The sequence below is a fragment of the Bos taurus genome, chromosome X, assembly GCF_002263795.3.
Source record: "Bos taurus isolate L1 Dominette 01449 registration number 42190680 breed Hereford chromosome X, ARS-UCD2.0, whole genome shotgun sequence".
In the NCBI taxonomy this organism is placed as follows: Eukaryota; Metazoa; Chordata; class Mammalia; order Artiodactyla; family Bovidae; genus Bos; species Bos taurus.
The window spans coordinates 63692199-63706138 of record NC_037357.1 but is presented as its reverse complement, the minus strand read 5'-3'; the positions used below and the strand labels follow the sequence as shown (position 1 = coordinate 63706138).

At 39.5% G+C, this 13940-nt stretch overlaps 1 protein-coding gene across 1 annotated transcript in view; it reads left to right on the top strand.

The window, feature by feature from the left end:
• LRCH2 (leucine rich repeats and calponin homology domain containing 2) overlaps window positions 1-13940 on the top strand; it is a 104233-nt gene that overhangs the window by 39769 nt on the left and 50524 nt on the right. Inside the window, exons 4-6 of the mRNA XM_024988537.2 lie at window positions 1224-1329; window positions 1412-1548; window positions 11543-11676. Coding sequence (XP_024844305.1) covers window positions 1224-1329; window positions 1412-1548; window positions 11543-11676 — 377 coding nt within the window. The remainder of the gene's footprint in view (window positions 1-1223; window positions 1330-1411; window positions 1549-11542; window positions 11677-13940) is intronic.

The following is a 13940-nucleotide window of genomic DNA, read 5'->3' as shown; positions in this document are numbered from 1 at the left end:
TCCCCTGAAGAAGGGGATGGCTACCCATTCCAGTATTCTTGCCTGGGAAATCCCATGGACAGGAGAATCTGGCAGGCTACAGTCCATGGGGTCGCAAAAAAGTTGGACACCACTCAGTGACTAAACAACAACAATATTCTTTTGAATTTACCCTCCTGCCTTTTTTACTTTTGATAAAACAGTACATGTATGTGCCACCCCTTTCCTTCCAAGCTAAATGTCATTTCCAGTCAAAGTTGGAAATTGGGGGCAGTTGCAGTAGAATATGAATTTCATTTGCAGTGTGTCTAGAATGACTTCTGCCTGAGATCTTGCAGATTCTTCTTCCCTTTCTGTTGATGTGATAAGAAAGGGGGAGAGGACTGCACAGTTTAATAACTTAAGCTGTTCCTTTCTTCTATTATTGTGGAAATGTGGTATTGTTTACCTTTAAATTGAGGTTTGCATTTTAACATAACCATGAGGCAGTTCTGACCAGATCTCTTAGAATGTCTTTGGGTTATGATGTGAGCCACCAAATTTTGAGCCTGTAATCCCTCATAGAAACAGGTTTTGTTAAATCAGTTCTGACCATGGGCTTTGATTCTCCAGCTCACATCTGTAAATCCTTGACTTTCTCACCTCCTGCCCAACCAGGTATCTCAAAACAACTACTTTTTGTGCTTAGTCACTCAGTCATGTCTGACTCTTTGAGACCTCATGGACTGTAGCCCACAAGGCTCCTCTGTCCATGGGGATTTTCCAGGCAAGAATACTGGAGTGGGTTGCCATGTGCTCCTCCAGGGTGTCTTCCCAACCCAGGGATCAGACCCAAATCTCCCACATTGAAGGCAGATTCTTTATCGTCTGAGTCACCAGGGAAGCCCAAACAACTACTATAATTGACAAATTATCCCAGTGATTGATAGTTCTCTTTCATTTTACCTATGAATGAAGAGCACCTTCTGGGTTTAGTTGATAAGAGTGGTCTTTAGTTGAGATTTTCAAAATGCTGACTTGTGTATTACTAAGTTATAATCTCACACTTTTACACAAAAAAATTTATGTTAATTGTGCTGGATTGATTTCATGATGTAAATATAAATCTGCCTGATAATCCATATTTAGAGAAATGACATTGGAGGTGACTTGCTAGCTATTAGCCATGTGCTCTAATTAAAAAGTAGAAATATAGCTCTCTTTCTCCATTAGTTTGTTATAATTTTATTTTCTTTTTTCCTTAGGATATTAGCTGCAATGAGATTCAGGTTCTTCCCCAACAAATGGGAAAATTACAATCACTTAGAGAGCTAAACATAAGAAGAAATAATCTTCAGGCATTACCAGATGGTAAGATGCTCACTGTTCCTACTCACATGAATAAGAGAATAACTATATAGAATTTAATTAAATTATTTTTGTTTCTGAACAGAATTAGGAGATCTTCCCTTAGTCAAGCTGGATTTCTCTTGTAATAAAGTGACCGAAATTCCAGTTTGTTACAGGAAGCTGCATCATTTACAAGTAATAATTTTGGATAACAATCCTTTGCAAGTACCACCAGCACAGGTTTGTAATTTAAAACAATGATACTTGCTTCTTTTATTTTTATTCAGAATTATATGTTTCTGGTAAATACAAAAGCATCAGAATTAGGAGTCAGTTTGTTTTTGAGGTATTACTCTCAAAAGTGTTTTTTCTGGGAAGTGGCTTTTTCACTTGCATAGGAGGTTTAGCTTTGTTTCTAGAGAATAGGATTTGGATAACCCAGATACCAACTTTCTGCTGTGAACTGATAATTCTGGTTGTTTGTGTTGTTTTAAAAGGATAGACTAAGAATTCTGTCTACCTCTGTCCTACTCAGGTATATATATATACTTGAGATTTGTTGTGTGATTGATTGGAATACATTTTTAGCACCAATAGGTGGAATCATAACAGAAAGAAAGATTCAAGTTGAAAAGTATTAATTCCTACTTTTTTGTTCAGTCACTCAGTCATGTCTGTCTCTTGCAACCCCATGGTCTGAAGCATGCCAGGCTTCCCTGTCCCTTATTGTCTCCCAGAGTTTGCTCACTCATGTCCGTTGAATCGATGATGCCATCCAACCATCTCATCCTCTGTTGCCCCCTTCTCCTCCTGCCTTCAATCTTTCCCAGCATCAGGGTCTTTTCCAATGAGTTGGCTCTTCGCATCAGGTGGCCAAAGTTTTGGAGCTTCAGCTTCACTATCAGTCCTTCCAGTGAATATTCAGGGTTGATTTCCTTTGAGACTGACTGGTTTGACTTTAAGTTTGAGAATTAAATTCATGTGGAATCCACTAAAATGATAGTAAAGGAGTACACTAAACTCTAAACCCATGAAGACAAAGATTGAGAGAGAAGAGGACAGCAGGGGAGAGATGGCAACAGAATTTTGGAAAATGGAAAATAGGTGAAATAGTGGTAACTAGGATCTCCACTTACACTGCTCAAGAGTATCTGATTGAGGAGGCACATGGTAGTGAAATGCCAGCCTGTACTCTATTTCCAAGCTATGTGCCCTGGCACTGGGTTTGTATACATCCAGAAGAGTTGCCTTTTTTTCCTCTTTTCCTACTAAGGTGCATTCCACTCATTGCAAACGAGTGCCTTTTTTCTAAATTCAAATACTAAAAGCTGGCTGGAGTCTTGGTAGTAGCTACCATAGCAGGATGGGGAAACCCAAAACCTGTGTCTGCTATGGGAGAAGGCAACAAGAAGCGAGGTGATTTAACTGTGTTACATTTGGGAATGGCTTGGGTGTTTCCTTGGTGATTATTGAATGAAACATGTAACTAAATAGAGGGATGAAAGACTTAAAACATGAAGGTCTGTAGAATATCTAAGGCTCTGCTATTTAATAGGACTTTCTAAATAATGGAAATGTTGTATAATCTGTGATGTCCAATACTGTTGTTCATTCACTCAGTCATGTCAGACTCTTTGTGACCCCATGGACTGCAGCATGCCAGACTTCACTGTCTTTCACCATCTCCCAGAGCTTGCTCAAACTCATGTCCATTGAGTTGGTGATGCCATCCAAACATCTCATCCTCTGTTGTCCACTTCTCCTCTTGCCTTTAGTCTTTCTGAACATCAGGGTCTTTTCCAGTGAGTTCACTCTTCACATCAGGTAGCCATGTATAGGAGCTTCAGCTTCAGTATCAGTCCTTCCAATGAATATCAGGATTGACTTAATTTAGGATTGACTGGTTTGATCTTCTTGCTGTCCAAGGGACTCTCAAGAGTCTTCTCCAACACCACACTTCAAAAGCATCAATTCTTTGGTGCTCAGCCTTCTTTATGCCACGAACTTCCAGATGTTCAAGCTGGATTTAGAAAAGGTAGAGAAACCAGAGATCAAATTGCCAGCATCTGTTGGATCATCGAACAAGCAACAGAGTTCCAGAAAAACATCTACTTCTGCTTTATTGACTATGCCAAAGCCTTTGACTGTGTGGATCACAACAAATTGTGGAAAATTCTGAAAGAGATGGGAATACCAGATCACCTGACCTGCCTCTTGAGAAATCTGTATGCAGATCAGGAAGCAACAGTTAGAACTGGACATGGAATAACAGACTGGTTCCAAATCGGGAAAGGAGTACGTCAAGGCTATATATTGTGACTCTGCTTGTTTAACTTATATGCAGAGTACATAATGAGAAACGCTGGGCTGGATGAAGCACAAGCTAGAATCAAGATTTCTGGGAGAAATATCAATAACCTCAGATATGCAGATGACACCACCCTTATGGCAGAAAGCGAAGAAGAACTAAAGAGCCTCTTGATGAAAGAGGAGAGTGAAAAAGTTGGCATAAAGCTCAACATTCAGATAACAAAGATCATGGCATTCAGTCCCATCACTTCATGGCAAATAGATGGGGAAAGAGTGGAAAGAGTGGCTGACTTTATTTTTGGGGGCTCTAAAATCCCTGCAATTGGTGATTGCAGCCATGAAATTAAAAGATGCTTGCTCTTTGGAAGGAAAGTTATGACCAAACTAGACAGCATAATAAAAAGCAGAGACATTACTTTGTCCACAAAGGTCTGTCTAGTCAAGGCTATGGTTTTTCCAGTAGTCATGTATGGATGTGAGAGTTGGACTGTAAAGAAAGCTGAGTGCTGAAGAATTGATGCTTTTGCACTGTGGTGTTGGAGAAGACTATTGAGAGTCCCTGCAAGGAGATCCAACCAGTCAATCCTAAAGGAAGTCATTGCTGAATATACATTGGAAGGACTGATGTTGAAGCTGAAACTCCAATACTTTGTCCACCTGATGCGAAGGGCTGACTCATTTGAAAAGACTGTGATGCTGGGGAAGATGGAAGGCAGGAGGAGAAAGGGATGACAGAGGATGAGATGGTTGGATGGCATCTCCAACTCAATGGACATGAGTTTGAGCAAGCTCCAGGAGTCGGTGATGGACAGGGAAGCCTGGCATGCTACAGTCCATGGGGTGGCAAAGAGTTGGACATGACTGACTGAACTGAATTGAACTGAACTTCTTTATGGTCCAATTCTCACATTTATACATGATTACTAGAAAAACCATAGCTTTGAGTAGATGAACCTCTGTCACAAAAGTAATGTCTCTCCTTTTCAATATGCTGTCTGGTGCTGCTGCTGCTAAGTCACTTAGTCATGTCCAACTCTGTGTGACCCCATAGACGGCAGCCCACCAGGCTCCCTCATCCCTGGGATTCTCCAGGCAAGGACACTGGAGTAGGTTGCCACGTCCTTCTCCAGTGCATGAAAGTGAAAATGAAAGTGAAGTCACTCAGTCGTGTCTGACTCATAGTGACCCCATGGACTGCAGCTCACCAGGCTTCTCCATCCATGGGATTTTCCAGGCAAGACTACTGGAGTGGGGTGCCATTGCCTTCTCCACAGTATGTCTAGGTTTGTCATAGCTTTTCTTCCAAGGAGCAAGTGTCTTAATTTCATGGCTGCAGTCACCATTTGCAGGGATTTTGGAGCCCAAGAAAATAAAGTCTGACACTGTTTCCATTGTTTCCCCATCTATTTGCCATGAAGTGATGGGACTGGATGCCATGATTTTAGTTTTTTGAATGTTGAGTTTGAAGCTAGCTATTTCACTCTCCTCTTTCACTTTCATCAAGAGGCTCTTCAGTTCCTTTTTGCTTTCTGCCATAATGGTGGTGTCTTCTGCATGTCTGAGGCTATTGATATTTCTCCTGGCAATCTTGATTTCAGCCTGTGCTTCATCCAGCCCGGTATTTTGCATGATGTACTCTCTATATAAGTGAAATATGCAGGGTGACAATATACAGCCTTGATGTATTCCTTTCTCGATTTGGATCCAGTTCACTGTTTCATTTCTGTTTCTAACTGTTGCTTCTTGACCTGCATAGAAGTTTGTCAGGAGGCAGGTCAGGTGGTCTGGTATTCCCATCTATTTAATGTTCCACAGTTTGTTGTGATCCACACAGTCAAAGGCTTTAGCATAGTCAATGAAGCAGAAGTAGATGTTTTTTTGGAATTCTCTTGCTTTTTCTATGATCCAACGGATGTTGGCAATTTGATCTCTGGTTCCTCTGCCTTTTCTAAATCCAGCTTTGAACATCTGGAAGTTCACAGTTCATGTACTGTTGCAGCCTGGCTTGGAGAGTTTTGAGAATTACTTTGCTAGCATGTGAGATGCTTGCAGTTGTGCCATAGTTTGAACAGTCTTTGGCATTGCCTTTCTTTGGGATTGGAATGAAAACCAACCTTTTCCAGTCCTGTGGCCACTGCTGAGTTTTCCAAATTTGCTGGCATAATGAGTGCAGCACTTTCACAGTGCCATCTATTAGGATTTGAAATGGCTTAGCTGGAATCCCATCACCTTCACTAGCTTTGTTTGTAGTGATGCTTCCTAAGGCCTACTTGACTTTGCACCTGCAGGATGTCTGGCTGTAGGTGAGTGATCACACCATCGTGGTTATCTGGGTCACTAACATCTTTTTTGTATAGTTCTTTTGTGTATTCTTGCCATCTTTTCTTAATATCTTCTGCTTCTGTTAGGGCCTTAACATTTCTGTCCTTTTTGTGCCCATCATTGCATGAAATGTTCCCTTGGTGTCTCTCATTTTCGTAAAGAGCTCTCTGGTCTTTCCCATTCTATTGTTTTCCTCTGTATGGATGGAGGAGCCTGGTAGGCTGCAGTCCATGGGGTCACGAAGAGTCGGACACGACTGAGCAACTTCACTTTCACTTTTCACTTTCCTGCACTGGAGAAGGAAATGGCAACCCACTCCAGTGTTCTTGCCTGGAGAATCCCAGGGATGGGGGAGCCTGGTGGCTGCCGTCTATGGGGTCACACAGAGTTGGACACAACTGAAGTGACTTAGCAGCAGCAGTAGCATTGCTATGGAGCACTTGATATATGACTAGTGTGACTAAGGAACAACATTTTCCATTTAATTTCATTTTGATTAATTGAAATTTCAATAGTTTTACATGACTAGTTGTTAATATATTCAACAATATAGATCTAAATTTGTACTGATTTTGCCCCTTGCCTTAGCAGAAACCTAGGGTTTTCTCTGAAGAGTAGGTGGATTCTCTCAGATTCTCTTCCTCAGCTCATCAGTGAAATGAGTATCATTCCTTCCCTCAGCATAAGCCTGGAATTTACTCTTTAGAGCAGCGCTGTCTATTAGAACTTTCTGTAATGATGGAAATGTTCTATATTTGTAGTGTCCTATATGGTAGCCACCGGAGAAGGCAATGGCACCCCACTCCAGTATTCTTGCCTGGAAAATCCCATGGATGGAGGAGCCTGGTAGGCTGCAGTCCATGGGGTGGTGAAGAGTCAGACATGACTGAGTGACTTCACTTTCACTTTTCACTTTCATGCATTGGAGAAGGAAATGACAACCCACTCCAGTGTTCTTGCCTGGAGAATCCCAGGGACAGCAGAGCCTGATGGGCTGCCATCTATCGGGTCACACAGAGTCAGACACGACTGAAGCGACTTAGCATAGCATAGCATAGCATAGCATAGCATAGCATATGGTAGCCACAAGTGGCTGTTGAGCACTTGAAAGTATATAGTGTGATTGAAGAATTGCATTTTTAGTTTTATTTAGATTAAATAGCCACATGTGGCTAGTGACTACTGTATTGGATAGCACAGCTGTAGAGAGACTCAACCAGAGTTAGGGGCTGCAGGTACAGCTATGGACACGAATGAGATCCCATACTGACAACAGTGAATGCATACATACTGAATATTGGGAGTGTCAGTAGACTTCTCTTGCTTGGCTCCCAGAATGCTGGCAGCCTCTCTTATGTGACTTAGGATGGTGATTTCTCTCTTGGTAGACTGACTGAACTAGGAGAAAAGACCTATAGTTATACTGATCATTGGCAGTCCCTGAAGCACAAGTCACAATCTGTTCTCTAGACATGGGCTGACCATTGATAAACTTCTCCCTCTTACAAAGAGCTTCCATTTGACTTCTTATCATTTTTCTTTTGAAAATGAACAGACAGCCATGGATCACTAGACATTGTAGAAATAATTTCTAACATGAAAGACAGAGACTGAAAGGCTTCCATGAAGACAAAATGGGTCACATTCATAGTGGTGGTAATCAGAATGACTTCTCAGCAGCAGCATGAGGAACTAGAAGATGTTAGAATGATGCCTTCAGTGACTGAAGGAATATTCCCAAATTTGTAATCTCAAACTGTCAGTCAATTTTAAGATAGAAAAAAAAAAAAGACAGTTTCAAACATGCAAGATCTCAGAAATTTGACACGACTGAGCGACTGAACTGAACTGAACTGAACTGAACACTTTACTAGAAAGCCAGCCAGTAGAGGGTGTACTATATCAAAATGAAGGAACAAATTAAGAATTCTTCATGTCTAAGGTAGACTGGTATGCATGGACCTAGAGTCTAGCAACCAATCAGTTTGGTCGGGGGAGGGTTGTCTCCCAGAAGAAAATAGAAAAAGAATAAAGAATAGTTGAGTTGATGTACATGTCAGTATGGAGAGACATTTTACAATTCTGTCAGAGTCAGGAATGAATTAGTAGTAGGCACACAGAAAATTATCAGTTCAGTTCAGTTGCTCAGTCATGTCCGACTCTTTGTGACCCCATGGGCTGCAGCACACCAGGCTTCCCTGTCCATCACCAACTCCCAGAGCTTACAGTCATGTCCATTGAGTCGGTGATGCCATTCAACCATTTCATCCTCTGTCGTCCCCTTCTCCTCCTGCCTTCAATCTTTCCCAGCATCAAGGTCTTTTCCATTGAGTCAGTTCTTTGCATCAGAAAATTAAACAAAGTAGAAAAATGGGGCAAGTAGTCACTTTAGGAAAAACAAAAACTTACAAGAGAAAGGAAATGAGTCTAACTAACCTCTGTGGTTCATCTGTGACTACTTTCTTGGTCATATTGTTGTAAATACTAGATTTTGATTTAATGAAAAATTGTGACATAGATGTAATGATAGCAAAGATTTATATGGCACTTACCATGCTCCAAGCACTGTATTGAACATGCTTTACGTGCATTCACTCATTTCTTATAGCAACCCTATAAAATAGGTACTGTCATTATACTTCATTTTATAAAAGAGAAAACAGAGCTGTAGCTGTTTTCTGTCTTTTCTAAGGTCACATGACTAGCATGTAGTGGAGCCTGGTTTCAAACCAAGGCAATCTTAACTCCAGAGTTCATGTTCCAACCACTATGTTATGCTTCTGAAGAGGGAGGAAGTATGTTTATATGAGTTGATAGGTGTTGGTGATGGGAGAATGGTGGTTTGATGATATGTGATAGTGGTGGTGATCTCATGCAGATGGCAGTGAGCAGTGGCTTGCAGCAAGATCTTAGTTCCCTGTCTAGGAATTGAACCTCTGCCTAGAGGCTAGAAGCAAAATTTAGCTGTCTCTTGCCCCTGTTTGAAAGTAAGAATGTTTCAAGGAGGCAAAAACTGGAAAAACAGGTACATAGTTTGTTATTAGAGACACAGCACTTCCCTGGTGGCTCAGACGATAAAGAATCTACCTAAAATGCAGGAGACCCAGGATCGATTCCTGGGTCGGGAAGATCCCCTGGAGAAGGGTATGGCAACCCACTCCAGTATTCTTGCCTGGACAAGTCCATGGACAGATGATCCTAGTGGGGTACAGTCCATGAGGTTGCAGAGTTGGACACAACTCAGCGACTAACACACACAAGTCGGAGAGCACACAGAGAAACAGTTTGTTTAAGAGAGAAGCAAGGCAGAGATACATACTGGAGAGAAAGTGTGTGTGGTCCACCCTGAGCACCACCCCCTGCTCCCCCTCCCCAGCCAGTGAGGAGGAGCACACCAGCCCTAAATCACTCATATAGGGCACTTTTTCCAAGTCTCCTTTGGCCAATCATCTGGCTTTTGCCTGGCTCTGAATCCCTATTTGGTTTAACTCAGGGTCTTCCCCTGTGTGTGTGTGCATCTCTTAGCCAAGATGGATTCCAAGGCAAGGGCTTCTGGGAAGAAGAGCATATTATGGTCTGGTGCTCCCTCCCTTCTCTGACCTACTGAGGAACCTTTCTGCACATGTATAGTCAGAGAGGCCTCTTTGACCTTAAGAATGAGAAATATGTGGTCTCTTTATCTTCTATCCAAGTTCAAGCAGGACTCAGTTCCTCCTTGTTCCTGCCATTATCTTTATCTTGAAGTATCTATCCACAGAGGATTTCAGCTGCTCAGCCTGGGGCCCATCTATCTGGTACGTCAGTGGTGTTGATAACAAGAAATCTAAGTCCTCATCCTCCTTAGTAAGATCTTGATAAATAAAATCTATAATTGAAAAATAAAAAATACCACTAGAACCATGTTATTTATAAATATGAAGGTAAAAAGCAGAAACCAACTGAAAGAGTTAAATGTGGGGACTGGGTCTCAGTTGTGTACGACTCTTTGCGACCCCATGGACTGTAGCCTACCAGGCTCCTCCCTCCATGGGATTCTCCAGGCAAGAGTACTGGATTGGGTTGCCATTTCCTTCTCCAGGGGATCTTTCCGACCCAGGGATCGAATCCAGGTCTCCTGCATTCCAGGCAGACACTTTAACCTCTGAAAAACAGGTGCATAGTTTATTATTAGAGACACAGCACAGGGAAGCCCAAAGGGGTGGAACAGGGGATTAATTTTTTGTTAACTGTTTTATAATTCTCTTTGATTTTAAAACTGTATGTGAATTATGATGATATAAATTAAATTTACAAAAGTAATTTTTCAGCATTTAATTTGGAAATAGATAATTTTTATAAATTTGGATAGATAATAGGATACATTTTAATTGGTAATATATTTATGTTCTAAAGCACAAATGGTTTACATTTTCCTTTTAAATGAAATTTTTCAGTGGTCAAGTCAGATCTGGTATCTATTAGATTTACCTAAGAACCATTTTTCCTTTCTACCTGGAATGATAATTACGTTTTAATGTGCTATCTCTATTGTTTTCTTTGATTGTTTTTGTGTGTTGCTAGGTTATGTACATCCATAAAACAATATTTTCTATTCTAAATTTTGAGAAATACTTATTTGATAACATTTATGGTGATTGCAGTTATCCTTTGTAAAGCCAACTTATTGTTTCCCTACTGCTCATTTTCTATCTTTTTTATATAAAGTACTTTCTTTCACACAGTATTTCCCCCTTATTATTTTTTTTTTATTTATTGTCAATGAAAATAATTTTCCTGGATATTATATTAGTTGAATTGACGATTTAAAAATTTGTTTTGTTTTATTTTAAGTGGCTTACCATCACACCTTTCAACAAATTTATCCTGTATTTGCATTCTTTTGATTAACTTTCTTCCAGTCTTTAGACTTAGTGGTTCTGATGAGGTTACTTTAAAGAATTACATGGGTTATTTTTTTTCTTTCTGTTCTTACCACTATAAAGAATATATTTCTTTTCATTTTTTCTGGAGAAGGCAGTGGCAACCCACTCCAGTACTCTTGCCTGGGAAATCCCATGGACGGAGGAGCCTGGTGGGCTACAGTCCATGGGGTTGGGAGGAGTCGGACACGACTGAGTGATTTCACTTTCACTTGTCACTTCCATGTATTGGAGAAGGAAATGGCAACCCACTCCAGTATTCTTGCCTGGAGAATCCCAGGGATGGAGGAGCCTGGTGGGCTGCTGTCTATGGGGTTGCACAGAGTCAGACACGACTGATGTGACTTAGCAGCAGCAGCATTTTTTCTAGTGAAGGCAACTTTTATGAATTATAAACTTTATATTGCTTAGTGGTTTGTACATTGTGCTTTTAACAAAATAGTTCAGGGAAATACAGAAAAATTAACTTAGTTTTTTATAATAAGAACAGAGACTACAATAGTTTTATTGTCAGTTCTGTCAGATTTTTTTCACCTAGTGTCAGAAGTACAAAGTATTTAAATATGTAAAGTATCATGATTGTTATATCTCAGAGTAATTTGAAGTTATTAAAATTTATTAATAAATTAGTAAATGACTTTATATATTTGGAACTATAATCTTACTCTATTATTTATTGACAGATATGTTTAAAAGGTAAAGTACACATATTTAAATACTTAAATATCCAAGCGTGTTGCAGAATGGATAAGAAACCAGATTCTCTGGATCTTCCATCATTGAGTAAAAGAATGCCCTCCCAACCTCTCACAGACAGGTAATGTAATATTCTGTAAGATTCTAATTTCATGATGATGGTGTCTTCTCTCTATATATAGATGATATTTGTTTATTTTGAGTGAAATGAATATAGTTAGGATGATTGGTCCAGTGTTAAAATCAGTAATTAGCTGAAGTGAAATATCACCATCATAGAGTGAACCTCTGATAGTAGAATAAATTTGGAGTTTTCTCAAAAAATTTATTATTAAAGCTTTTAGTAGTAAAATGTAAAGTAAAAGTGCACTTCTGACATTCTAGTACAGAAGAACTAATTTCTCAGCACTTGACAACTGTTAATGTTCTACTGTAATCACTATGCTGTAAATTTGGAATAAGTAGAATTTGACTTTGAACTGAGGTTAGTGGAAGAGTAAGACATTTGTGGTTGGTTACGTTTCACCTCTGTTTTCTTGATGCATTTCTATATGGATATTTTTTTATTCAATTCTTTATGGATAAGGGATGATTTATCATTGATATTCTGTTTGATATTGGTATTTTTTCCTCAAAAGATTTTGAAATGTTAGATTTGATATTTTGTTTTTAATTCATCCTTTTGAGACGTAGATTAGACTGAAAGATTTTATGAAAACATAATTCCATCCAATACTATGGAAAATAATTTGGAGTGGGATGAGACTATACAAAGGGAGACTGTCCCTGACTTAAATACTTAAAGATTTGTTATTGTATTTATGGCATAGTTTAGACTACATGGAATGCCAACATAGTAAGTATTATTGTTAACAGTGCAAGTTTTTGAATCCGAAATAGGATTTTTCTCAAATATTTTTGTTGCCTTAGAATGATTAAGAATCTGAGCATTAAATTTAGTTGCCAAAGATTAGTTTGCTTAATATTATAAATGATAGTAGCCCAAACAATTCTACAAAAATTAGAATTAATTCATATACTAATCTCTATTAGTATGCTTTTATATTTATTTCAAAATTACTTTAGTAAGACATACATTATATTAGTCATTTATTTATTTAAGTTGAGTGCCTACCAGTAGATTCAGGGTTTGTTGAATTACATATTGGCCTCGGCCCTCATGGAGCTCACATTCTAGTGGAGGAGTTGGTTGTTAAATAAAACAAGAACACAGACACACACACATAATTTTAAATTTTGGTGAGTGCTTTGAAAGGAAGGAACATGTTTCAGGAGTGTGGTTGAGGAGTGTCTCTTTGGGAAGGTGAGGTTTTAAGTCAAGACCTGAAAGGAGAAAAGTTAGCTGTGGAAAGAGTGAGGGAAAGAGCATTTCAGGCAGAAATAATGGCATGGGCAAAGGTCTTAAGTTAGAAAGAAACTTGGTATGTTAAAAAAAAAAAAAAACCTGAGAGGAGGCCAGCATTGTGGTACAAGTTGACTTTGGAAAGTTAGTCAGGGCTGAAGTTATACGGGGGCTTTGGAGGTTGTGGTAAGAAGTTTGAATTTTATTTAAAGTACAGTGGGTAGTCATTGGACAATTATAAACAGGAGGATAACATGATTAAATTATTTTTAAAGAAACTATTTTGGCTCTTATAGAGAGAATACATTGGAAGCAAACAAGTGAAAACACAGGGACTAGTTAGGGTGTTGTGGTACTACCAAAAGATCAAGGGGTCTAGAATAGGGTTATTGCAGTAGAGATGAAAAGGAGTGGACAGAATTGAGATAGATTTGAAGATGGTGTCTAGCAGTGCCATCCAATAGAAAGGCAATATGAGCCACATTGGTAATTTTTAAATTTTCTTGTAACCCATTTAAAAAATAATAAATTAATTTTAATAATGCATGTTACATTACCCAATATATTAAAAATGTCATTTCAGTATGTCAATTCAGTTCAGTTGTTCAGTTGTGTCCAACTTTTTGTGACCCCATGGCCTGCAGCATGCCAGGTTTCCCTGTCCATCACCAACACGTGGAGCTTGCTCAAACTCATGATCTTCGAGTTGGTGATGCCATCCAACCATCTCATCCTTTGTCGTCCCCTTCTCCTCCTGCCTTCAATCTTTCCCAGCATCAGGGTCTTATCAAGTGAGTCAGTTCTTCTCATCAGGTGGCCAAAGTATTGGAGCTTCAGCTTCAGCATCAGTCCTTCCAATGAATATTCAGAACTGATTTTATTTAGGATTGACTGGTTTGATCTCCTTGCAGTCCAAGGGACTCTCAAGAGTCTTCTCCAACACCACAGTTGCAGAAGCATCAATTTTTCGGCACTCAGCTTTCTTTATGGTCTAACTCACATCCATACATGACTGCTGGAAA